The 26,367-nt window shown below is 48.1% G+C and overlaps 1 protein-coding gene across 14 annotated transcripts in view; it reads left to right on the top strand.

The window, feature by feature from the left end:
• MAP2K5 (mitogen-activated protein kinase kinase 5) overlaps window positions 1–24,483 on the top strand; it is a 245,186-nt gene extending 220,703 nt beyond the window's left edge. For 8 of the 14 annotated variants that reach the window (XM_070622868.1, XM_070622885.1, XM_070622905.1 and 5 more), the window contains one exon: window positions 24,010–24,483. In XM_070622868.1, coding sequence (XP_070478969.1) covers window positions 24,010–24,114 — 105 coding nt within the window. In that variant the 3' untranslated portion in view covers window positions 24,115–24,483. Of the gene's footprint in view, window positions 1–1,347; window positions 3,328–24,009 lie in introns of those variants that run through there. The other 6 variants (XM_070622877.1, XM_070622834.1, XM_070622849.1 and 3 more) reach the window with 1 other exon arrangement.
• Window positions 24,484–26,367: the final 1,884 nt, after the last annotated feature.

Genomic DNA, 26,367 nt, shown 5'->3' with positions numbered 1-26,367 from the left:
TCAGGTCTTTGCTAGTGCTGCTTCCTCGGCCAAGAATGCCCTTTCCTTGCATCCACCTGGTGAACTCCTATTCAGCCTCCAAGACCCAGCTGGCACAGCCTCTGTGAAGCTTTCCCAGGCCTTCTTCAGTAGGGTTGATGACTTCCTCTTGTATGTCATCCTTCCTCCTGGCTAGTACCTCTGTCAGTGCACTTTCAAACTTTGTGGCAGTAACTTGTTTACATAACTGGTAACAGCCCATAAACAAGACCACGAGTTCCTGGAGGGTGAGATCTTGTCCTGTTTATCTTTGTATCCTTATCATTGGAGCCGAGTCCTTAGCTCCAAGTAGAATGCTCAGGAAACAGTTATTGAGTTGAAATGATAGGAATTTAACAGGTAAAATGAGTTATGAGGAGGGCAAGATTTCTTCCAGCCCAGGGTATCTGGGGAGGCTTTGTAAATGGGGTGACAAGTGAGCCAGGCCTCGAAGAAGATTTGGATATTTATGTGAGTGTATTACTTTCTGCACACAATGTGAAACAGCTTGGATCATAAGGAAAAGTACCAGACCCTCTAATATCCACACTAGCCAAAATCTGTACTGCAACCTATTGCAAGAAATTGGAGTAACAATTGCATGCAACTTGAAGGTTTGGATAAATTCAGAAAGGCTTCGGTTCTTTAACCTTAAAAAAAAAATATTATAGAGAGAGAAATTAAACAGATAACGTTTTTTTAAACATAAGTTTACAGAGTTCTTTCATCTAAGTTTTCCCATTTTACTGATGTGTCAAACTTGGGCTCAGAGAGGCTAATCAACTTGCCTGGAGTCATACAGCCAGGAAGAATAGAGGACCATTCTGCGCTACATCAAAGCTGTATCTATTGGTGCATAGTGGGTAGGGGTGTGCTATTGTGGTTGTGAGAATTGCAGCTAAGTCAACTATAATACGAAAGTAAAACGAAATAGGGGCTGGCCCGGTGACGCAGCAGTTAAGTGCACACGTTCTGCTTCTCGGTGGCCCAGTGTTTGCCGGTTCAGATCCCGGGTGCGGACATGACACTGCTTGGCACTCCATGCTGTGGTCGGTGTCCCACATATAAAGTAGAGGAAGATGGGCACGGATGTGAGCTCAGGGCCAGTCTTCCTCAGCAAAAAGAGGAGGATTGGCAGCAGATGTTAGCTCAGGGCTAATCTTCCTCAACAAAAAAAAGTAAATAAATAAAACTAAATGCAAATACCGTACAAGGAAACGTGTAGTATTACAGCAAGTTTGTGCTCATGAACCAAGGTGCCCCTCTGGGATGATTTCTCAACTCATTCCGTATGGTCCCATCCACCTTGGCCCCGTCCCACATCTGCAGGCTGCCGTCGAAGCAGAAAGCTGGTGTCTGTACACCGTGGCGGGGGCCTGGCTGAAGCCTGAACCTCTGCAAACAAAACCAACGAGAAGAAGAGAGGATTCCCCAGCAGTTTGCACCTGGTCTGTCGGTTGGTTATCGGAGAGGAAGCTATGAGAATCTGTGTAACTGTTTTTTGGTTTTGTCAACCTGCTGCAAAAACTGAGGGCAGAGTATGTTCTGCCATTTGTCTGACCACAAACCTTTTCTCCGAGTTTCTGGTTCTGCTATTATGGTCATAGCAATGAGAGCTTCCAAGAGCTATTGTTCCTTGAGTTTGGGAGAAATTCACTGAGCACATTCCATGTGCAGAATATATTGCTAGTGCTTTGGTTTAGTGCTACTCAAACATGGGCCATGGACCAGTGGTGGTATCTGAACCATTTCCTGAACACAGGAAGTTTGTGCCAGAATATAAATCAAGCATGCCTCAAAGCATTCTGTTTAGTTCAGCTGACATTTTTTGTAGCAGAACTTCCTCAGTGAAGGAAGCTGTGTGCTCATTCACATTACCGCACAGCTCCTTATCTTGTTGCAAAACAGGAGCAAGGAGTTCCCAGACCAGCTACTTGAGTCGCACAGCTGTAGGGCGTTCAGAGGCTGATCAGACACTACTCCTGCCCTCCAGGAGCTTACAGTTGGTGAGGAAGTGAGGCTTTTCTGTAACTATCACGTCCCCTGCCACTGGCATGATACAAAGGTCCAAGTAACTGTTCAATAATCTCTGTTTAATAGATGATCAGAAACAACTAAATGAAGTAAAAGCCAGACTGGTGAGTGCTTTAAAAGACATGTGAACAGGGGCTGGCCCCGTGGCCGAGTGGTTAAGTTCGCGCGCTCCCCTGCAGGCGGCCCAGTGTTTCGTTAGTTCGAATCCTGGGCGCGGACATGACACTGCTCTTCAGATCACGCTGAGGCAGCGTCCCACATGCCACAACTAGAAGAACCCACAACGAAGAATACACAACTATGTACCGGGGGGCTTTGGGGAGAAAAAGGAAAAAATAAAAAAAAAAATCTTTAAAAATAAATAAAAATAAATAAATAAATAAAAAAAGACATGTGAACAAAGTAGTCAGATCACACCCAGAATATGGAGCAGGCAGAGAGTGGGGTCCATCAGGAAGGCAGAAGGAAGACTGGCACTGGGGAGACAGCCCACAGGTATCCGTGCCAACACAGATACTCAGGGAGTGAGAACAGCAGGAGCGCAGGCATGGAGCCAGGACCTCGCTCATTTCTGTAACCCTGACGGGAGAACTGGAGGTGGGGAGGTTTGTGGCCAGACAACTGGCAGGATGTGCTCTGTCCTCTCTGTGTGAAGTCTGGGGCGCTGAAGATAGGCTCTAGATCTTGAGAATGAGCGTATTGTGACTGTGAGACAAGAAGAAGCATGGTAAACTGGAAAGAGCGTTGATCTGGTAATCAGAAATAGGATTTCAAGAACAGGCTCTACCTCTCAGTAATTGGGTAAGCAGCAATTGCTTAGCTTTTCTGGGCTTCAGCTTCATCTATAAAATGGGGGTAGTGATACCAACCTTGAAAGGTGGTTTGTTTTTTAATAAGGTGGAGTTTTTGAAAATGTGTTTGTAAACTGTAAAGTGCTAGGCATATGTGGGGCACTAAATCATTCAGCCTCTTTGGGTTGTGATTGTTCTCATCTGTCTAATGTTCCTGGGCATTTTAGACTAGTAACTTCTTGGAAGACAGATGTGTTTAGTGGAGCTTACTGTGACTTAGAACAAAGTATATGTGTGTCAGATGTTTGCAGCTAGTGTCCAAAGGATTGGTCATTTCTTTGGGGTGGACCTCAGTGCGTTATTCCTTCCCAGTCATTAGAAAGCCTTAACTTTTTGTGTTTGTCTTCTATTATCTGTAACATGTAATGAACATCTCCTTGGAGTTATTGTGAAACAGTCAATCAATAAATATTTGCTGCCTGTGTCTGTGAGGTGCTGTGGTGGGTTCAAAAGGAATGTAAGAAACATCCAGGTCCTCAAGGATCAGACAGACACGTTCATAGGAGACATGTCTGTGTGCTGCTGACGTGCACAGTGTGAGAGCTGGGGAAAGGATGCGGAAGGGTTCACTGCTCAGGGAGGCAGCTCTGTTCCGGCTAGACCTGTAGGATTGTTAGCATTTGTCTGAGTGTGGGAACTGGAAAGTGGTGGCTCAGCAGAGAATCAGCTCCTCCCATCCCTCCACCCCTCCTTTACTAGCTGCTCCACTTCAAACATGTCATTGAACCTCTCTCTGGCGCAGGTTCCTTACCTGCGGGGTCTCACAAAGTGGGAAATTTAAGTGAGATAAAAGCATGATACATGCTTAGCATGGTGTTCAACATAAAATAAGTACTCGGTAACTGGTAACCATCATTATTATCCTAATCACTGCTAATAACAAGAACGAAGGTGTTCCAAGAAGAATCAGCACAGGCTGAGGCCAGAGAAAGCAAGGGACAGTGAGGAAGCCACCCGCCGCCCCAGCCAAAGCAAAGAGACGTCTGGACATAAATGGGGTGACGTTAGCTGGATGGGGTAGATCTGATCTGAAGGGCTTCGCACACCAGGGAGGAGTGTGGCTACAGGACGCTGCTGTTGGTTCTGAAGCAGGGCGGTGGCTGGACGAGCTGCAGCACGACAGGCAGACGGACACCCAGAACTGATCTCTGCCTGCTCCGCATGGACAGACTCTGGCTGGAACTGATTTGTGAACAGGGGTGTCCTACCCCTCTGCTTCTTTCTGAAATGCCATGAAGGTCTCCAGCCAGAAGAATCGGAAACTGAGTTCAGAGCCAGTAGCTTCTTGGCAGCATGTCATTTGTCTCTCTTTCTGCATCTTCTTTTCAGTGTCCTTTCTGTCACTATCAGGGAAAATCATTAGTATGCTAATCTAGCTAGCCGTCATTTTAACACTGACCTTTGCTAACCTGCCTTTGCAATTTCAGGAACTATGTTTGACTTCTCTAAAAGTAACCTTAAATTGTAGTCTTGTAAGAATTCCAGAGCTGTATCCTTCACTCCTTCTTCTAATGAGGTTATGACCAAATGCTCATTATAATTGCTTTAGACTCCTTTTAATTTTCAAGCTTATTAATCATAAGAAGAGTTATTTAAAATTGCATAAATTAATCTTAGATTAAAAGCCCATCAAAGCCTCGAAACAATTAAGAATAAGTAGGATTTCCCTGGGGCAGCAAGTTTTATTTTAATATTGTAGTCAGGTGGATATCAGAACCTTGAAGTATGGTAGTGATTAATGTATGCAAAATTTAAATGAGATTTTTTAAATGGCAAATCTAAATCACATATTGACCTAACTGTAGGCTTTAACTGCATTGTCTGTCTCATATTTAAACTGTTTACTAATCAACATTTTAATTACAGCATGTGCTGGCAGACCCTAGGACAAATAAAATCTAGCCTTTTTAAATGTTACTGCAAAGTCTGTTATCTGAAAATAACAAGACACCTTTATTGGGAAGAATGGAGGAATGGGAAAACAGACTTGGCCTGGACAGTCCTGAGGAGTGGGGCTGCCCGGTCCTTCCTGCCTCTGCTCTCACCTTGGGCTTCTGCTGGTCTGACGCAAGCTACCTCTCCACGGAACTTCGGCCGGGTTTCCTTTGAAGTTGATTCGTGTTTAATTAGGGAAATACTTCCCTCCATGTGTTTGAGCCCCGGTTGCCAAGCATTATTTACTTGAACAGTGTGTAGCCCTGGGGTCCCTAGGCCCTCCCCTTTTGTGATATGGAGATAAGATATTTCCAGAAATTTGGTTTAACCTCAGGCAGAGTCATCAGCCTTCTGTCTTGCGTTCCTCCTGCACCTCCTCAGGAGCTCCTATCACCACCAGGGTGGGCACGCTGTCCCCAGGAGGGCAGTCATGGGCTGCATCACAGTCTGGAAAGAACTTCTCTATTTTACAAATCCTCTGTTTCGTTATTGAAGGTAGATAGGTAAGAGGGTCGCCTTGAACAAATTATTTCACCCCTGAAACTTCACTTCTCACTTCATGGAGAGGGGCTAATAGTGACCAACTTACTGTTTCTGTTTCTGGAAAAATCCAGACAAGATGAAGCATGTAAAGAACTTAGCATAGGAGTTGTAAAATAAGATTTCCCAAAATGTTTGCTCCTACCCTCATCATTTATTTTCTAAAACCAGTTTTTAAATTATGGTTAAAAATTCAAATAATACAGAGGATATACAGTAAGAAGTTAGTCTTCTTCCTTGCACGGCCCCAGCCCCACTCTCGGAGTTAAGCACTGTTAATAGTAGTTTGTGTGTCCTTCTAGGATTTTTAATGTTATTGTTCTGCACCTTAGTTTTTCACTTAATATATCTTTGAAATTTTTTCGTATCATGTAAAAGTCTACCTCATTTTTTGTAATGACTGCATGGCATCCCATAATATGGATGTACCGTATTTATTTAACCAGCACCGTGTCATAGAACATTTTGACCATGGCCAGATCTTTGCTGTTAAGATGGTGACCACCTATATCTGTATACATCTTTACAGATGTATACAGTATTTATCCATATATATACTGGATGTGAGAATGCCAGCTCCCCTTCACCTCTTCTAATGCTAAATTATCAGACTTTAATCTTTGCCAGTCTAATCAGTGTTAAATGCTATCTAGTTGTTGTTTTAATTTGCATTCTTTTATTAAGTATGAAGTTGAACACTTTTTTTCATACGTTTATTAGCCATTTGCAATTTTTTCGCATACTTTGCCCATTTTTCTGTTGGATAGGTTGTCTCTTCCTCCTTTTTGAGCCTTGATTTCCCCATGGCGAGGGAGGTAGACCCACAGTCTCAAGGCCCCTTCTGCCTCTCTAGTCTGTGGTCCAGGACAAAGTGTCCTTTGGGCAGCTTTTACGCTACCGAAGGTGCCCGTCTGTTTATGACCTTGGCGAACCACATTGAGGCTGCATAGCCTATAGCTGGGGGTAACCTGCAAGAGGGTCATTTTCTTCTTTTGTTTAGTTGTGTATCTTCCTCCCTTAAAAAAGCAGGCTTGGAAATTACAAGGCAGAGCTGGGATTGAACTTCCTTTAAAGCTGCCTGTAGACATCAGGAATATTTATTTTCTCTATTTGTTTTAAGCCTGGGAAGACTGTGGTTTTCTTGACACTGTCCTGATGGAGCCCTGACCAGCAAGCGTGCAATGCCCCTAGCCCTAATGTGCCATTAATGATAGGTTAATGTACAGTATAATGTTTTTGGGACTATGGGTTCATTACACTTCTGAGTGTGAGGTCTTTCCACAGAGCGCCCAAGGTCCCATTGCATTATATCATGCAATAAAAATACCCTTTTCATATCACACACTAATAAACTGTATTTGAAATGCTGTCTGAGGGCACTGCTGTCTTGTCTATAGGCTGTGCACAAGTGCAACAGTTGGGATGCCTTTTTTCTATTTTGTATTTTAGTTACACGGAATTCTGAACCCAGGGAAGTCTGCTCATTCTTGTTTTAAATGGTGAAGCGAGTTGGGTCTTTAGGCCTGAGGCTCAGGGGACAGGCTGCTCAGTGAGCAGTGAGGGTCCTTAATACATGGAGAGCAAGGCCCTCATTGTCTACTGCCCACACACCCACACAGTGTGCAGCTGTCAGGGGAGCTGGTCTAGTGTCTTCCACACTTAGCCCTGACCATGCGTTAGGTGTCATAAAAATGTCCATAGAAAAGGAGTATGGTAAGTCCCGCCAAGTTTAGGCCATCGATAGTCAAGACTCCAGCACTGTTTCCATCACAGCCATTGTGCTAGGAAGTTCACTCAGGCAGCCTTCCTCTGAGGTTGGTGCTGTTCTCCTTATTTTACAGGAGAGCTAGGGGAAAGCTGTGCTGTAGAGGGTGAAATCCACAGGCTCCTAGGAACCACAGGTAAATTACCTGCCTGCTCAGATGCAGACAGAGCCCCTCGCACGCAGAACTCTAGTCACCCAAGAGATCAGAGATGCGGGCCGGCTGGGGCGAGCTTCCTCTTCTCAAATACACCTAGTCCTGGTGCTCTCTTTAGTTGCTCACACCTTCCTGTGAGTTTGCTTAATCAGGTGGTTTTCTTCCCAACAGTTAGCTGATAGCGGAGGTGGCTTTGAAGCTTGGGGCCTTTGGAAAAGGAGACTGCTCTTTTACATCAGAAAGGAAGAAGGCGTCCGAATCCAGGGCTGAGGCAAAGGCTGGGATGAGATAGCTTCAAATCACCTACTTCATACCTGGGTCCAGGGCAGGCCATGGTACCTGTGGGCTTTTTGGCAGTTGTAGCGTTTGGGGAAAGAATGACATGTGAGGTCCAAGAACCTGGTCTCAAGCCGGCCCCTGAGACTTGAGCCTGAAGCAGAGTCCTTTCCTCTTCGGAGCTCCAGTGTCCTTCCTTATAGAATAGGTAACATCTACTTCTGACAGGGCTGGAGGTCACATGAAATAAAGTAAATGAAGACACCTAATTGGTACCTGGCACAGGGTAGGTGCTCACAACTGGTGACATTGTATTGCTGCTGTTACCGTGTTATAACAAAAGGCATAGGCTTTGGAGCTGGTGTCTGTTCAAATCCCAACTCTACCTTAGGCAAGTCACTTCTCTGAACCTACTTTTTGAATCCACGAATTGGAGGTAATAACAGTAATGCCACCCAGCTGCTTCATGGGATTGTCATGACACTAGAATTAGATAATGAGCTTAAAAGTACTTTGTGGAATGAAAAACTCAAATGCTGGTATCTGTAAATATACATACATCTCTCTCCAAATCAACGTATTCAAACTGGGTTATTTTTTGAATAAATCCCCTTATAGCAAAGCCAGTAAGGGCAGCTATTAAAAAGATTCAGTGGTCTGTCCCCCTCACCACCGGGGAGCATGTCGTGGCCAAAATATAGACTTAGAATATTAGCACAAAACATATAAAAGTCAGGGCAGTTCCTATATGCCGCCTTTTCATAAGAACAGAGCAGCGGAGTAGGGGCGGGATCTGTCCTCACCTCAGGTAGTCTGAGGTTCCAGTACCTGCGTGAGGTGGACAGTATTGCGTGGAACAGTGGTTGAAAGATCAAGGGACCATGTTGAAGGATTGAGTTGGTCTAGGGAGCCAAGAAGATGTTAGAAAGGAAAGATTGGGAGTTGCTGAGACCAGGCTGCAAAAGGCTGGACCTTGTGGTTCTAGGCAAAGTCCCCTTAATTGTTCAGAGAAGAGTATTTAAGTTGCAAGGATAAATAGTTTTTCTTTCAGGGTTATGGGGTTGGACTAATTCTTTTGTTTTCAGATGTGAGGACTTTGGAGCACTTATATAAACCTCTCAGGGGTTAAATCTGTGTTTAGGGCTACCAGGACTTGAAAAATGTTACCCGGTATCAAGAAAACCAGAAGTGACAAGTTCATTTTAAAAGGCTGGTTTGTCATTGTTTATCTAATTTTCAGAGTTGACACAGAAAATTAAACCAGCTGACACTCACTCTCTGACTGTCCCCCCGGCTCATTTCCCTGCTCCTTTCCTCCCTGACCTTTGCAAGTACCAAATGCTCCAAACCCCAAAATATAAAACTTCTCGCCGAGTTTCCAAGTTGCTCCACAGTCACTCCAAGATTCTGTCAGAGGGTGTCATCCCTAATGTTATTAAAAACAAGATGAGGTTATAAATCTGCTCTGTGAGGTATTTCTTTTTTCCCTCCGCTTTGACCATAAATCTTAGAAGTAATCAAACTCTGCAAAGGAAGCCACGATAAATGTGGGCCCTGTGTGGCCCCAGATGTCTTTACTAAATTCAGAGGATCTGAAGGCTGTCTGCCCGTGACGTCACACAGTGCTGCCGCGAGGCGGCGAGTGGGGTGAGCGGGAGCGCCCACCCTGTTCAGTACTGATATTCGAAACTCATGGGCTGGCCGGCTTTTGTTCAGCACCATCGGTGAAGGAGCTGCTGCTCCAGAGAGGGGAAGTTACTCAGATAACTGGAGCTCACTCTTTATAAAATCAAAACTTTAAAAAACGAGTATAGGTAAGAGGTCATCTTAAATGTGTATCCTCTTACACAGATCATGTGCATCAGGATCTGGCTTTTTTAACAGACTTCTTTAGATCATCGTTATGAACACTGTCTGTTTGCTGTATTCTGCTATACCCATGTCTCCTGACACTCTCGTGTGTAGGGCCATTTGTCCCTACACTGGGTGACCCCAGGCTGGGTTTTTGTTTTGGTTGTATGGTGTCACTTCTTACCCTGCCCGTGTTCCTCTGACAGCCCTCCCCTCCTCTTCCATTTGGCTATTTCTTTTGTGCTTTGATTGAGAAACCAGGTACTAAACTTGTTAGCATTAAGTCTAAAATATAAGGAAATTGGCTTGAAAAAGGCTTGAGGGAGTAGCTAAAAGTAGCATATCCAAGTTTTAGCTTAATTTCTAGTTTCTTAGCCTTAGATAAGGATGTCAAATTATAGTGACTTCTCCATATGTAAGATGCCTCTGGACTTGAAAACAGACTGTTTCACTAAATAGGAAATACAGTACTCAATAAAGTTGCATATGAATGTCCAGGTTTGAAACAATATGACCACTTTGGTCTTGAATCAATAATTAGTGTAGACTTCAAATTGTTGAAGTTTTGTCATTTTCTGAGGTGCCCAAATAAGCCACAAAGGTGCCAAGGGGAGTCCTTAGGCTCTAAAAACCAGACAGAGCCAGGCACAGTGAAGCTCTCCATACATCCATACTGAATTTGATTGAATTCAAGTTTCCTTGCAAACTGGAGCAGGGCTAGCAGGAGAAGCAAGCTTGTAACTAAATAACTTTGTCCTTCTTGAAAGTGAAAATAGACTTTGGCTTCATAAGGCTCTGCAGGGAAGGCAGCCAGCTTATTTGTAACCAGATGAAGTGTGCTCCCTTAGTCATTCATCGTGCGCGTGACCAATGACACCGCCTCAGAAAACACAGGCCGCACCGTTCACCACCACAGAAAACGCATTTCAGGCTTCCGTACATTTAATTTTCTTCAACATTACCTTGCAAACCACAGTAAATCAATAACAGAATAGTTAAGTACCACAGGTTCTTTGTGTTTTGTTTTAGAAAATATTGCTCAAGGCTAAAAGGGGGTTCTATTGATGATTTTTATTTGCTGCTGGGACACAAAATGATCAGAATTTTCAAATGGTTTGCTTCCTTTTTGTGGATTTCCTTTTAAAAAAAGAGGAAGGGGCAGTTTCAAATGGAGACGTTGGTTGCTGATAGCAGAAACCCGAGAGTAGCTGGTAGTTTTCAATCCTGTATTTTATAGACTAGGCCTGGCAGCTTCAGACTGTGTTAGGCTTTGATTTCAAAATTTCCAAAAGGGCTACCCTAGCCAGCCCCATGAGCGCCCCCACACTCAGCACAACTCCCTATTCCACTGAATCGAGTGAGGTTCACACAACTCTGGGGCACCAGAGCTGAAAACAGTAAAAAAGATGGCACTTCAGTTAAAGTTATTTACCCTAAATGTTGACATCTAGTGTCTTTAACAGTTTTTTTCTCTGTTTTTTTGTTGATTTGATAGCATCAAAAAATTTCCACTTTGGCTTCAGTTTTTGTGTGAATGGTTGTTTATCCTTGTTAAGAAACTGGAAAAGCTGATACTAAGATGGATTTCACGAGGTAGCCCCCTTTACTTAATTGGTTGCTTCTTGAAATAAGATGCAGCAGTAGATAAGAAGTGCTTTGAACAGTTAAAAGTGTGATACCAGGGCTGGAAGCCCGTGACTCACCTGCCAGGAGTGATGTTTTGTCAATGCTGGTTGGCACCTCCCAGTCACCACCATTGTTACCCGTCCCAATGCCCCCACCATCTCTCTCTCCCCCCTCTGCTGAGGAGTCGTCACTCTACATTTTCAAATATGTTGGCCTCATAGTATTCATATGGTATATGTCCTTATTATTTTTAAATTTTTGCTGGATTTGTGGTTATGTGTCCTTTTTTCATTCCTGATGATGTTTGCTTATGTCTTCTCTTTACCAATTCTGTCAGAGGTTAGTTTACTTTACTAGTCTTTTTAAAGAACCAGTATTTTATTGAATTCATCATCTCTTTGATATCTTTCTGTTTAATGCCATTGTGTTCTTTATTAGTTGCTATCTTATGTTTTCTTTGGATTTACTTTTTGTTCTGTTTATAATTTATTGAATTAGACACTTAGCTCATAAATTTCCCATCTTTTTTCCCGTAATATATCTATATAAAGCTATAAATTACCTTCTAAGCATTACTTTAGCTGCATCTCACAAATATTTATAGGTAGTGTTTTCATTATCATTCAGTTCTAAGTGATTTCCAATTTCTATTAGGATTTCTTTTTTGGCCCATGAATTATTTAGAAGTCTGGTTTATTTGCAGATACTGAGAGGTGTTTTACTGTCTTGTGGTGGTCTGCTTTTTGTGCCCCATGGTCAGAGAACACAGCTGGTGTGATGTCAGATCTGTCCCCTTCTACAGGGTGATAGTTGTTTCAGTGTTCCCTTTTTGCTTGAAAGAAATGTGTATTCTCTAATTGTTGAGTGCAGTGTCCTGTTTACATTCTTTAGATCAAGCTTGTTAATTGTGTTACTCATATATTTTGTGGCCTGATTTTCTCCCTGCTTTATCCACTACTAAGAGAGCTCTATTGAAGTCTCCCACTGTTAGGGCAGCTTGTCTGCTTCTCCCTGCAGTTCCGTCAGTGTTTGCTTTAAGGCAGTGATGGTAGGTGCCTATGTCAAAATAGTATAGCTTCATTTAGAAGCCTTTCTTTTATCTTTTTGCAATGACTCTTTATCTCTAATAGATTTAAAGAGATAAGTATTTTATGTCTTTATCTCTAATATATTTTGCTTTAAATTTTATTTTTGTCTGATATTAATATACCTATGCTATCTTTTGGTTACTACTTGTCTGCTATGTGTGTTACTAGCCCTTTGCTTTCATCATTTCTGGGTTCTTTTGTTTTAAATGATTCTCTGTGTTTTGTTGGTGGTGTTTTTAATTTTATCTAAGACTCTCTTTTCATCGATTAGTTTAATATTTATATTTATTGCTTATTGACATACTTGAGTTTTTTCCCTACTCTCCTGTTTTGTACTTTCTACAATACTTTTCTGACTTCTTTCTTCTCCTTTTTCCACTCTGTTGGATTAATTTCTTTCTTCTCTTTTATTCTTTCCATTGGTTTAGAAATTATATTCTATTTCAAGCCTCTTATTGATTAGAGTAGTCCTCCCTTATTCATGGTTTCTCTTTCTGTGGTTTCTGTTACCCACAGTCCAAAAATATTAAATGGAAAATTCCAGAAATAAACAATTCATAAGTGTTAAATTGCACGCTATTCTAAGTAGCATGGTGAAATCTCACGCCATCCTGCTCCATCCCATCCACGAGGTGATCATCTATTTGTTGGACATCATCATCTGCTCCTGACTTCCAACCATCGACGTTGTCATGGCTCAATGATCCACCATCTGACGTATCATCAGAGGTCAAAGGAGCCTAACACTACGTCACAATGCCTGTATCATCACCTCACCACATAGACATTACATCGTCTCACATCATCAAAACAAGGGAAAGTACAGTACAATAAGATATTTTGAAAGAGAGAGACCACATTCACATAACTTTTATTGCAGTATATTGATATAATTGTTGTATTTTGTTATTGTTGGTAATCTCTTACTGCACCTAATATATAAATTAAACTTTATCCTAGGTATGTATTATGTATAGGAAAAAGCATAGTATATATAGGGTTTGGTACTGTCCATGGTTTCAGGCATCCAATGGGAGTCTTGGAGTGTATCCCCTGCAGATAAGGGGGGACTACTGTGTCCCTAGATTTTTAGCTTAATTTAGCAAAGCCTAAGGTTAATCACTAAATATACCCCCCTCCCAAACAATACTCAGCTTTAGGCCAGTCTCCTACCTGTATATTAGGTAGAATTAGCTTCAACTGCATATGATAGAAAACAACAATGTAACCAAGGCAGCAGGTCTTGTAAAAGAAGCCAGAAAGTGGGGTGCCCAGACTAGTTTGGCAGCTCCTTCTATCTTACCAGCCAAAGAGCATTCAAGCTCCAGCCAACAGGAATGAGAAAGGACAGTGGAAATGCTTGCTTTATTTTAAGGACAGTTCTAGGGATTGGCACACAGCCTATGTGCTCACATGGCATTGGCCAAAACTAGCTGCAAGAGAGGCTGGGCGTGCAGTTGCTTTGCTGAGTGACAGTGTTCCTTATTAAAATCAGGGTTCGTATCACTAAGGAAGAAGGGAGAATGGATATTGAGAGGCAGCTAGCAGTCTCTGCCACAGCCCCTCTCCCTGCAGATACAGGGGCTGAAGAGTTTCTTTTTCTTTTTTAGGAAGTTTAGCTGTGAGCTAACACCTGCTGCCAATCTACTTCTTTTTGCTGAGAAAGACTGGCCCTGAGCTAACATCCGTTCCCATCTTCCTCTGCTCTATATGTGGGATGGCTGCCACAGCATGGCTTGCCAAGCAGTGCCGTGTCCTCACCCAGGATCCAAACTGGCAAACCCCGGGCCGCCACTTAACTGCTGCACCACCGGGCCAGCCCCTAAGTGTACATTTTTTTACGCCTTTCCAATTATTTTTCTATTATCTCAGTTGTGAGAACTCTAATCTCCCTATGTGTTATGTCTGCTGACTCGTGTCCATGGTGAATTATTTCCTCACCTGTTTTGGAATTTTTACTGTAAGCTCATACTGAGTGGGGCTTATTATTGTGGAAATTCTTGAATTTCAGAAGTGTTGCCCCAGAATGGTCTTTCATCTGCTTCTGAGGACACCCCAGAGTATCACTAGATCAGGGTCCATGTTATATTAGTTTATCAGCCTGGGGTTCTCAGACCACAGAGGTGGTACGTTGGGCCTCAACCTGCACAAGTCTCGGCCTTGTTTTCGTATTCCTCTGAGGGGAGTTGCCCTGATGGTCCCCTTTGCTGATGGGCAGAATTTTTCTCACTCACCCCTTCTGTAGTCCCAGCTTTGTTCAGAGTCTCAGGGTCAGCTCCCCAGGTGGACCTTGTCTCCTGTTTCTGCTTACTTCTTCACACTTTCCAGATCCTGCATTCCTGGAACCAGTAGCTCCCCTAGGGCCCACAAGACTTCCACTCACACACTTAGGATTCTGGTTTTCAGTTCACTCGTCATTTTTGGGACTTGTATATTTCCTTCTTTCTTATGAGTTTAGCTGTGCTTTTAGAAAATGTTCCATTTTGTCTGGCGTGGCTCGGGGTTTGCGGAGGGAGGGCTTATAGGCTGTCGCAGTCTCTCAGCATCTTTCATTCACACATCGTCAGAATCACTCCCTTCTATTTGTTCAACAAACTTACTGTGTTCCCATTGTGTGCCAGAAATGGTGCTGGTTTCATTGTCTCTTCCCTCCTTTCTGTACAGTCACATGCACACACATGCATGAGCACATGCACACACACACAGCCAAGGTCTCAGGGCTCAAAGATCAAACCTCAAGAGGTCAGAAAAAAAGAGGGCAGGAGAGAATCCATCCTTCTGAGCATCGTCTTTAAACCTCCACCACCACACATCCAGATTCCTGTAATTGGCGCCATATTCACTGCTTGGACATGCTGCAGCTTTAGCCTCAACGTTATTGGAGCAAGGCTTCCCCTCTCCCTCTGGCACCCTCTGATCCTGACTCCTCTGGGCCTCTACCCAGCCCAAGGCTGCCTGGGGGAGCCAGCATGCTCCCTGCTTTCCCTCCACCCCAGTCCTATCTGAGTTCCCTGCCCGGGCAGCCACCACAGCCCCCTGTAAATGGACCAGCTGCACCGTTCTGCCACTCACATGGGTCAGTTCCCTTTGACTCAGACTCATGGGTACTGGCATCCCATGTGTCTACCCCCTGTCCATGGCCCATGAGAGTCATCCTGTGCCCCATCCCCTGCACTGGTCCTGTGGCTGCCCTGTAAGCACAGGCCCCAGAATGACTCACAGAGACCTCTAGAAACGTCTTGTTCTCTCAATGGGCCATTTTCTGACCAATTACTCTGTGTGGGAACACATAGATCTGCTCAGATGAAAGATGGAGCACTCCTTGACCCCCTTAGGTGCCTACGTACAGTCTAAGATGGCTAGAGGTAAGCAATTTGCTGCTAATAATTGAATATTTGGGGAGAAACATCTATTTCTGTAGCAGTTGTGAAAAATAAACTTGGGAAGGTTGATTGAAATGGCATGTCACAACTGCAAACCATTTCTGAGGTCTTAAAAGAAAATGAAGGGCTGGAAGAGTACCCCCCCACCACCAGCCAGGGAAACATTTTAGGAATCAGAGGCTGACAAAGCACGTCCTCAGAAGATGCCTTGCCTCAGAAAGCTCTGTGCCCATGGCATTTGCCCACTTAAGCCGGGCTAGGTGCACAGGCAGACTCTGCACTAGCTGCACAGAGAGAAGGCTCATGCCCTCATCTGACTGCCGTGCCCCAAATGCAGAACCCTAGGGCCTGCGTTCTGTGTGGAGGAACAGCACCCACCCCTCACGCTGCCCAGCGTGTGTCTGTGAAGTCCAGTGTTCAGACAGGCAATCTCATCTACTCCTCGCCACCCAGTGCTAGAGGAGGAGAGAGCAGTGGAATTCACTGGGGGTGAGGAGGCCAGCACACAGCCTCCCCATGCTGCAAACCAGCTGAGAAATAAGACTCAGGAAATGATGGAAAGGAAGTATCAGCTTTACTTCTATAAAGATCTGGATTGAAGGATGTGCTTACGTGTGTGGTCCGAGTAGCCTTGCTGGGAACTCATCACTGAATCCCCGTCAGAGGTGAACAACTGCAGGCCTCCCCCGTCGGGTCTGGAGCCTGCCTGGAGCTTACCACGAGAGGGCAGGCCCAGTGCGCCCTCCCTGCGGCCAGGAGACCCCTGAGCCGGCCTGCTCAGTACTTCCTCTCAGTGCTGCCCCACCTCCCCACTGGGACAGGGCTCAGGAGTGTAGTAGCAGAAGTCCCTCCACATAGAATGATGAAGCCAGGGAAATGCAGGTTCCCTCGTAGTGTTGTCTCTCTTATAGGTGAGGCAACTGTGGCCCTTCCCAAGCCTTCACAGCTCCTGGGCTGGCGAGAGAAGGCTTTCTGACTCTTAGTCCAGGGCTCCGTGCATTACCCGACACAGGGGCAGACAGAAGAATCTTTATTGAAGTCTTCATTTTCTCCCTACTGAGTCATTCATGATTCTCCCCTTCAGCCTCAACACCAGCCACCTCCTCCCTGTGTTGATTAGCCTGGGCACACCCAGCCTGGAAGGAAGAACTGACCCCCAGGGATGGTTATGACTTATTATCTCATAGTTAATATTATCATGAAGGCTGCCCTGCCGCTTGTCAGTTTAGCAGACATTGGACATCTGTGTGTCCTTCCATAAATTAACTTCTCTAATCTGAAGTTATCTCCTGGGTAAGTAGGGATTAGACTTGGTCATTGTGAAACTTTAGCAGTGGAACGCTTTTTATTATGTAAAATTAATGCAGAATCTCAATATAGGGCAAATACAGGCCTTGATCCACACCTTCCTAGCTGGTTGTCACGTGACAGACTACTGGGCAGACGTGCTCCATGGGCTCAGTGCACCTGGCTCTAGTGTGGCACTCATGGTTTTGCACATGCGTACAGTGCGAGTGGACGTGACAGCACTGTTTTCAAATGGCCAGTGCACCACAGTGGCCCTCCTAGATGTCAGCCTGCGTGTAAGTTCAGTAGTATGCACAGATCTAACAAGCGGACTGACTGTTGTAAGGGCTGCAAAACAAGTTCCATCACAAGGCAGGGTCACAGATCACCAGTGTTCAGTGTAACATTGAGTTGAACATAGATGAGTATGTATGTTATTTTTTAATTAGATTTTTACAAATATAGTTAAAAATATATCTGAAGAAATTGAATCAGACATCTGTAGAAGCCCCAACACACCTTACACCCTCCAGCTCCGCCTGTCTCTGAGGTCCATCCAGTCCTCCCGCTCCTCCGTTAGTGCTGAGAAGGAACTGAAGTGTTGCTCCTGCCATGAGGGCTGGAATCCCAAAGGGACGTGCAGAGAGCCTTCAGGCAAAGCTCACAGGCCCAGTGAGGAAAGGTAAAGTGACAGGCAGTGCTTTGACATCCGGACCTCCCCAGCCACTTGGAGCGCCTCTGACGGGCACCACCTAATTACAGGACAGGCCCTCACTTGAACAGCCTCCTAGAGTGGTTAATTGTTTTGGACTTGGCTGGGATGTAACTGGGCCAAGCTTTCTTGCTTAAACAGGCTCATAGGTCTTTGGCATTCTCTCCCATGCAACGTCCTTGGTGGGAGAGGAGATGCCTGGGGTTCACCTTAAGGGAGGGGAGCCTTGTGATCCAGAGAGTTCCCGCAGGAGTCTAGAGCAGCCGCAGCTTGTGGAGCCTTCTCCCTGCCCACCCCAACCTGGGGGGGGGCCTCTCAACCTAGCATCAGGCTCCTGGGGAAGCACCGTAACTTACCAATCAATCCAGCTAATTTTTCTTACAGGCTGCTATGAGAGTAGCACTGCCTTGCCCTCAAGTGACTTCCAGTCTAGTGTTAGGATAAAATGGGCTCAAAGGACAATAAAACACGGCAGAATAAGTGTGTACTCTTGGGAGGCCAACAAGAAGGTTTTTGCGCAATTCCATAGAGGAAAGGATGGCATCTGTTGGGAAGAGACATGAAGAAAGGCTCCACAGAGGTACATCTTAGGTTTGGGGTGCAGTCTGCTACTGGGCATCCTGTTTCTGATTGTTCTTTCTGCTCTTACCTCCTGGGTCTGGTGTCCGTAGCCCTGGGAAACTTCTTCCGGGCCCTGGGCCTCCATTTTCCTGCTTCTCTGGAGTCTAGACCCAAAGAGAAGGAATGGAGAACCAGGGAAGCTGGGGTTCTCTGACAGAGCAGCAGCTCCTGCTGGAGGGCAGGCTGTCCTGCAGGGTGGGTGCCACCATCCTCCGACCCTGGCACTGATGAGAAAGGACAGCTGAGAGCTTGGGCTCTGGAGACTGTGCCACGTTCAAGCTCTGTGGCCTTGGACAGGTTCCTTTATCTTTCTTGCTTGAGTTTCCTCATCTGTCAAATGGGGATAATATTAATACTTAACAGAGTTGCTTAGTATTAAATAAATTATTTGATTAGAAATGCCTGACACATACAACTTCAAACAAGGAGGTCACAGATATGCTCTTTGCTACCCTAACTTCAGTTTATCAGTTAAAAATTACTTGTTGAGCACCTATAATGTACAAGATAGTCTTTTTGTCTGTGTGTGTGTGTGCGCGTGCGCATGCAAGAGAGGAAGATTCGCCCTGAGCTAACGTCTGTGCCAGTCTTCCTCTATGTATGTGGCACACCACCACAGCATGGCTGGCGAGTGGAGTAGGTCTGAACCCACGAACCCAGGCAGCCGAAGCAGAGCACATGGAACTTTAACCACTTAGCCACGGGGCCAGCCCCAAGATGCTCTTTTTAAAAAGTAGAAATCGAAAACTCCCTGTGCCCGACCTCAGAGAGCACCATAGTGTCGTGTCCTCTGTGGCAGAAGAAAGTCCTGGGTTCAGACCCTAACTCTGCCACTTTCTAGCTCTGCGACCTTGCCCAAAGTCATGTTTCTTGGCGCCTTGGTTTCTTTTGTGTGTAGATGGGGGTGCTGGGAGGGTTCAAGGCTATGTGCAGATGCAAGGCAGCCAGCGGGCACACATATTTACCGCGTGCTTGGTAAATAGATGCAGACATACAGAATATCAAGACCACCTGGTCATGCCTAGGCCTGCTGCTGACTGTGGGCTTGCTACGTGCTAGCTGTCACAGCAGGCCTTGCAGCCACGCCAGCAAGTTATTAAATGATTCACTTGCATGATGTTCTTTGGGAAGTTATACAATAAAAGAAGGTGTGGGGACCCCAAATACGTAAATTCCTATTTGGGAAGAAACTCGAAGCCTAACTAAGGGCAGAAAGTGAGGTGTCAGTGAGTGAGCACTCGACTGGGAGTCCAGACAGCTGAGCCTCAGCAGCACTTTTCCCGGCTTTGGCAGGGCTGGAGCCTCCATTTCCTGCCCATGCAGTGAACACACTAACCCCTCCTCTCCCTGCCTCCTGCACAAGTTAGCACCGTCCACGCAGGAGGGACTCGGCGGTGTCCTGCTGTCAGTCTCCAGGAGGGCATCTCATCATGATGAAATGGATGGAGGAAAATTAGGGACATTATGACAGAAGTAGAGAGCCCAGCTGTAGCGAAACACTGGACACTAAGGCCCAGGGGAAGGGGAGTGTCCTGAAGAGCCGCCACTCCTCTTCAGCAGTTAGAGTTTCCCCAGCACCCTCCACGGCGCTGGCAGGATCTGCTGCTCAGCCCCCCTGGTGAGGCGTCTGTACCAGGTGACGCCAGCCGTCTTTGGTTGTGTTGACTCGTCTGTCTCGCTCTCGCCCGTGTCCCACTTTTGGATCCATCCTACCTCCCATCCTTTTCCTTTCATTGTGTGTCTATCTTCTGTGATGAAGTTTGTGGACCATAATACTTCAACCCTCACCGGTTTAATTGTTGCAATTGGCCCTGAGAGAATCCAGGAAATGAAGTGGCTCCCACTGCCTGGTGATGAGGCCAGCGAGATCATTCAGCAGCTACATCCTGGCGTGCACTGCGCCAGGCTCTGCAGAGTGGACGCTAACACTTTCTGTGTGGAGGACGGAGGCCTAGGTGTCTGGGACAGTCACTTGGGTGGGGGATGCTCTTGACAAGCAGCTTGTGGGTGTCTTGGCTCCAGGGAGGTGGGCCACAGCACGCTCCATCCGTTCCTGGTAGCCTGATGGGACTGAGAGAGCTTGTCCACACCTGGATTCCTCTGCCTGAGAGGGATGTGCATTTCACTCAAGCACAGGGAGGCTCCAGGGGGCTGCAGAGAGACCTCAGAGAGACCCGAAGAGGGCCTGTCAGGTCAGCTCTCTGTTGGCAGGTGCAGGAGAGCACGTGGTCCTGAGCATGGCATTTGGAGTCAGGAGACCCCCTTGTGGGTCCAGCCCAGCCACTTGCTTCAGTGATCCCGGACAGGTCCCTGAATGTCTGTTTCCTCATCTGGAAGGTGGAGCTGCATAGCTGTGTGGACGTCCAAAGTGAGCATGGGGATTCAGTGGGAAAATCAGCACAAAGCCCTTCGCAAGTGCTTGGCACACAGCACTCAGTTCATGGTGCTGGACTCTATTAATATTATTTGGTGTGCAGTTCCCATCCGTCTCCGGGCCTCTGGCCTTTCTAGGACTCCTAGAGCAGCTGGCTGTGCCAGCATCTGCTCAGGTCTGTCCGGAGCCAACTGAGAACTTGGGCACTTCAGAGTGGCTGAGTGATTTTCGTGCTTTCCCCAGAACTGTCCATCAGATTTTGTTTGTTTCTCATTAAACTCATGAGGAGTACCTGCATTGTGTGTCACAGGGCTGGAGGAGTACAGCTGTATTCTAGGGAGGAGGGGAGAACACACCCTGCCAGGGTCACAGGAGATGCACTCCAGCCCTAAGAGTACACCAGAGTAGAAACCAGAAGACCTGAGTTCAGCCCCAACACTTAACTGGTCACTTCCCCTCCCCGGACCTCAGTGTCTTCTGTAAAATGGGATGATGCTGTGCTTTCCCTGCTTTTCACACGGGGCTCATGGGAGGAGGGAGAATCCAGTAAGAGTGACCTGCCACTGCAACAGGGCACTCTCCCAGAGTGTCCAGGGATGATGCTGACAGAGGTCAGGACCTGGGACAGTTCAGGCTCAAAGCCTGCAGCCCTGGTCCCACCTCTGGCCACGTGGGCCTGAACTGCATGATTCGCATGAGAGGGAATTGCAGTCTGGATGTTCATTCTCCTACCTCTGTCCACCCCAGGTCAGCCTGAGGAGAGCCCTGGGCAGTGGGTTTAGGTTACAGAGACTTGTGACCCAGCCTCAGCTCTGGGAGCCCAGGCAGGTCAACCATGAGCACATGGCATCCGTTTCCTCATCTGTACAGTGGAGATGATAGTGTCCACCTTTGTGACTTAGTGCCTCTAAGCTCAGACTCTGAAGGGCTTATGGACCCTGCAGGTGGAGATGCTGCCAGGGCCCGGTATCATGGCCCCCAAGAATCTCCACTGCTATCCTGACACCCTCCTGCCCCACTCTGCCTCTCTCTGTGCAGCCCAGTGCTCTCACTCCTGGCACACTAGCTTTCTTGGTGTGTTCAGTCATGGTGGTCCATGCTGCCAACAGCTCCCAGGTTTGCATGTCACAGCCCTGGATGCCTAGAAAGTCTGAGGTCTCTCCTCCATGTCTGTCTGCCTGTCTCTCTCCCCTCTCTGTCTCCCTCTCAAACCAATCAACAATAGCTGAGGACAAAACCACTTGTCCAGGTCACACCCTTGCAGAGTGGTGTAAAGCATCAGGGATGCACAGGAGACAGAAGTCACCTCCCAGCCAAAGAGGGCAGGAGTGGGGCAGAGTCTCTACCAGAGTGAAGGATGCCAGCCTTCTCCTCCCCCGTCTCCCAGGACACTTGGGCAAAATGCTTCCCTGCAGTGTGGCCATCAGCCTCCCGTAACTGGAGGAATGCCTCCACTCTCCCCTCCTGCAGTTCCGCTCTGCTTGTTCCGGAACAGATGATAACAGAGATGGAGCATATGGGCCCCAAAGTCACCGGGCATTCTGGGAAAGTGACACTGTGCTACCCCAGGCTTGGGGGGAGGGGGCCCTGCGGCTCCTGAGCACAGCTTCTCCCTTTGTTCTTCACAAGGGCGTAAGGTCGCCTCTCCTGAGCCTCCTGAAAAGGCAGTGTGCACACTGACTTCAGGGAGGCCTCCCTTTGTCTAGGCAGCGATTCAGGAAGGCGGGTGTTAGGTAGACGCATACACAGGGGGAGAACGTAGGGGAGCCAAGAGAGAGTCCCTCCTGGGCCTCTCCTGCCTGAGCCCCCCACCCAGGCCTGTGCCGCCTGTTGGACACCCACCCTTCCCCAGCGGCAGGCTGCACCAGGCGCCTGCTGCCTTAGGGGTCCTGCAGGTATGTTGGGAGCCCCCACAGAGCGCCACAGGCAGATCACAGGAGGTGCCCAGCTGGGCTCCAGGCCCAGCTCCTCTGTGGCCTCAGTGAGTCCCTGCCCTGGGCTGGGGCCCCTTGGCACCCTCTGAGTTTCCTCTGTCCCTGCACCTGACAGTGTTTTGTGTGCCTCTGAGTTAGACCGTGCAAGATGCTCCAGGGATGGTTTTCCTTGTGTGAATTGGGAAAACCAGGTAAGGGGGCACAGTGTCAGCCCAGGCTGAGAAAGCCTGGACATTCTTCTATCCTATCCCCAGAGACATCTCAGGTCTAACAAGCAATCTTTTTCCTTTTGGCCTAGTCCTCGACTGCTCTCACAGACACAGGCGTCTGGGTACCCAGGGCACTGAGCCCCGGCTCACATCTCTCCTGGCCATGTGATGAGCCCATTTCGAGGCAGCTCAGAGCTTTGAGCATGTGGCCATCCCTCAGGGCTGCAGGTCAACACTGGGGTGTATTGGGAAAACAGCCCTGAGAGCCCAGGTCAGGCCAGTGGGGAGGAAAGAGGAGGGGACCCAAGAAGGGCACAGAAGGCAGGAGGGAGCAGGGAAGCTGGAGCTGGAAGGCGGGCAGGGGAGAGAGAGAAGGAGCTGGGAGAGGGGCGGGAGGCGGCAGAGAAGGCTGCCACCCACCCATCCACCCCCGCTCCTCTCTGCTTGCCCATGTGGCTCCCTGAGTCTCAGGCTATGAAATTTTTGAGGAAGCTGCCAGGTATGCATTCCTTAGAGAAACCACTTGGGGAGGAGGGAGGAGAAGACGCTTTGCCATTTTCCTTTTACCTTTGCCCTATGACCAGGGTGACCCTACGGCTGCCCTTGCTTGTTTTTTTGACCTTCCCTGGGAACTCCCGGAGGCCCTCAGATTGTAAGTGTGAACCTTGATTCTTCAGGACAGCAAGGGAGGGGACTGACTAAATATAGCCTGACCTGCCTGTGGGCTAAGTAGGTTAGAGCCTGAGACGGGCCTCATCTTGTGGACACAGGCCTGGCCCCTCAAAATCCAGCCCCAGCTTCTCGGCAGGACCCGGAGTGGATCCGCAGACGCCAACACATCCCTCCTTGCCCTGACACCTGCCTTCCCTCCTCTTGTAGATTGTGAGTTCTTTATAGAGCTTCAGACAAGAAATCTAGAAGGAACTGACATAGCCTCTGACGAGACGATTCTCTGCTCTCTGGGCAGCAGGTGGGCTGGAATGCTGGCTGCTCCAGAGGCAGGCCTGGCCGGGCAGCTGTTGGAGAGAACCTGGGCTGAGGAGGCCCAGGCCATGTGGGGTTAAGACAAGCCCTCATTCCTGGGGAGCTTTCAGGCTGATCGGAGTTTCAGGAGAAGGGGCCAAGCACAGGCAGAATCAGAGGTGTGCAGTGAGGGCTCCGGAGGGTGTGTCACTGCTCCACCTTGGGCCTCAGTCATCCAGCTGCAAAGTGGGGCTGATAGCTGTCCTCCTTCCATCACAGAGCTTTTGGGGAAAAGACGCAAGATACAGGCTGAGAACAGGCGTTGGAAAGTGTGATGACGCGCAGAGTCTGGGGAATGCCTGTCACAGCCTCCTCTTCTTCCCCACAGGGCCACCCGTTCATCGTGCAGTTCAATGACGGAAACGCCGCTGTGGTGTCCATGTGGGTGTGCAGGGCCCTGGAAGAGAGGCGGAGCCAGCAGGGGCCTCCATGAGGCCACCGTGGGATGCTGAAAGCCCAAGACTGGTCACCAAGGGGAAAACCCACCTGTTGCGCCCTCTTTCCATTTGCTGTCTGTACCAGAAGAGCTTTGCTGGGCCCGGGCCTCTCTGCTCACCTTCAGCTCTGCTGGCAGATGGCCTTGCCCAGGGAGCCCTCAAGGGTGGCCAGCCCCTGGCCCGCCAGGGCAAGCCCTCACCCCCTCCAGTCTGGAGGCACTGACTGGAGGGCGCTAGAGGAGTAGGGCATCAAGAATGAAGGCTCCTAGGCCCCTGCCCCTTTTCCTTTTCCTAACATTTTTCTTTGTAAAGGGTCAGGCCCTGTCAGCATCACTGATGGGAATAAAAGTGTTACTGCTTTGCAACTGCCTCCCCCATGAGGGTTGTATTGTTCAGGGAGTCTGTTACCTACCCAGGGTGGGGGGCAGGGATGTTTGGCAGTGCCAGCCCCTTGTGCCTGGAGCTGCCCTTCCCCTGGCACCTGCCAGCGCCCTGAGTTCTTACAGTGCTGTGATGAGGCCCATAACCCAGCCCCTTTGACAGATGAGAAACTGAGGCATGGAAGTCCCCAGACCAAGTTCCATGGCAAGGATAGCTGAGCTGGGATCTCAGGACCCCTGCTGTGTGATCCTTGCTGGACAGCAGTTTGTCTGCCCCCACACTTGAGGGCTGGGCAGTCCGGACAGCAGCGCTGGCTCCCACGCAGGGATCTGACCTGCAGCGGTAGGTGAGGAGGGAGCAGGAGACCAAGAGTTGGAGAAGGGCCCAGGCGGTTTTGAGAGGCTCTTCTACCTCCCACCCCCACACCCTGCCACCAGCTGCTCTCTACAGCAAGCTGCTCCTGGCAGCCTCTCCCTGGCCCTGACCCCACACCCAGCGCACCTCACTCCCCTGGGGCCATTCACATCCATCCTCTCAGGTAATCCTCTCAGCCACTCACCAGGTAAGTGTGGTTACCCCATTTTACAGGCCAGGCACTGAGGCTCACAGACCCTCTGTTCCCCACTTGGAGGTCTAAGTGGCATCCTGACACGTCCAAAAGCATACTCCTGGTGCCATGCATACATCCGGCACCTCCTGCACCCCTTTCCCATCTCAGCCCCCAGTGCCCGAGTTAATGTGCTGGGACTGGCCTTGACTCCCTTCTCTTCCACACCCCATATCTGGCCCACCAGGAAGTCCTGGTCTCTTTGCCTTATCCACCACTTCCTGCCCTGGTGCAAGGCACCACACCTAGACCACAACCGCAGCCTGCTTCCAGGCCCTGCTCCCACCCTGCAGTCTGTTCTCCACACGGCTGCTAGAGGGAGCCTGCGCAAACAGGCCGATCATGGACCAAACCCACTGAGAACCTCCAGGGGCTCCCAGCTCCCTCAGAGGATAAAGCCCTATGTGACCCTGTGTGACCTTACAGTCTCTGATCTCAACTCCCATCACCTCCAACTCTCAGTCTGCTCCAGCCACCTGGCCTTGGCCTCCTCACGGAGCCTTGAACATCCAGGCACACTCCCCCATCAGGGCCAAGGCAGAGACCCCGAAAGGTTCGCATTCCCTCCAGAGTGAAGAGCTGTTGCAGGAAGCCATGGCCCAGCCCGGGACTGCATCTCCAGCCCACTCACATTTCACCGGGGCCACGTGACTAGTTCTTGTCAATGGAATGAGAGCAGGTGGTATGTTGCTTCCTGGGCAAGAGGCTGAAGACGCAGATGTGCCTCCTCCACTACCCTTTCTCCATCCTTCTGCTAAATGGAGAAACGACCATGGCGGGAGGTCGGAAGGGCTGAGCCACAAATGGGAAGAGCCTGAATCCTTGAGTCGCCACATAGAAGAGCATGCCGCTCGACTGCATTGGACTGTTAAATGAGCTCAAACTAAACTATTTTGTTGACATATTACTGACAGCCAGTATTATGCCAACTAACATAGGCCTTTGTACCTGGCATGGGAGCACTGTTCCCCATGTATCCAGGGGGCTCACTTCTGCATCCTTCAGATCTTTGTTCAAACGGCATCTCAGTGGGTCCTGACCTGACCACTCTTTAAGGTCACACACCTGCTCCCTAGGACTCGTTCCCCTCGCCTCCACCATTTTGCTCCATTGCATTGTTACTGTGTGACAACCACTAATTTTACTTATCTTCTGTCTCCTCCCTCTCCATCCCCCACTAGAATGTACACTCCACAAGGGCAGAGATTCTGCTGTGTTTTCTTCACACAGTATCCCCAGTGCCAAGAACAGACCCTGGCCT

This window comes from Equus przewalskii, chromosome 1 (genome assembly GCF_037783145.1).
Source record: "Equus przewalskii isolate Varuska chromosome 1, EquPr2, whole genome shotgun sequence".
Taxonomy (NCBI): domain Eukaryota; kingdom Metazoa; phylum Chordata; class Mammalia; order Perissodactyla; family Equidae; genus Equus; species Equus przewalskii.
Note: the sequence above shows the minus strand (reverse complement) of the source record. Positions and strands in the feature narration are given on the sequence as shown.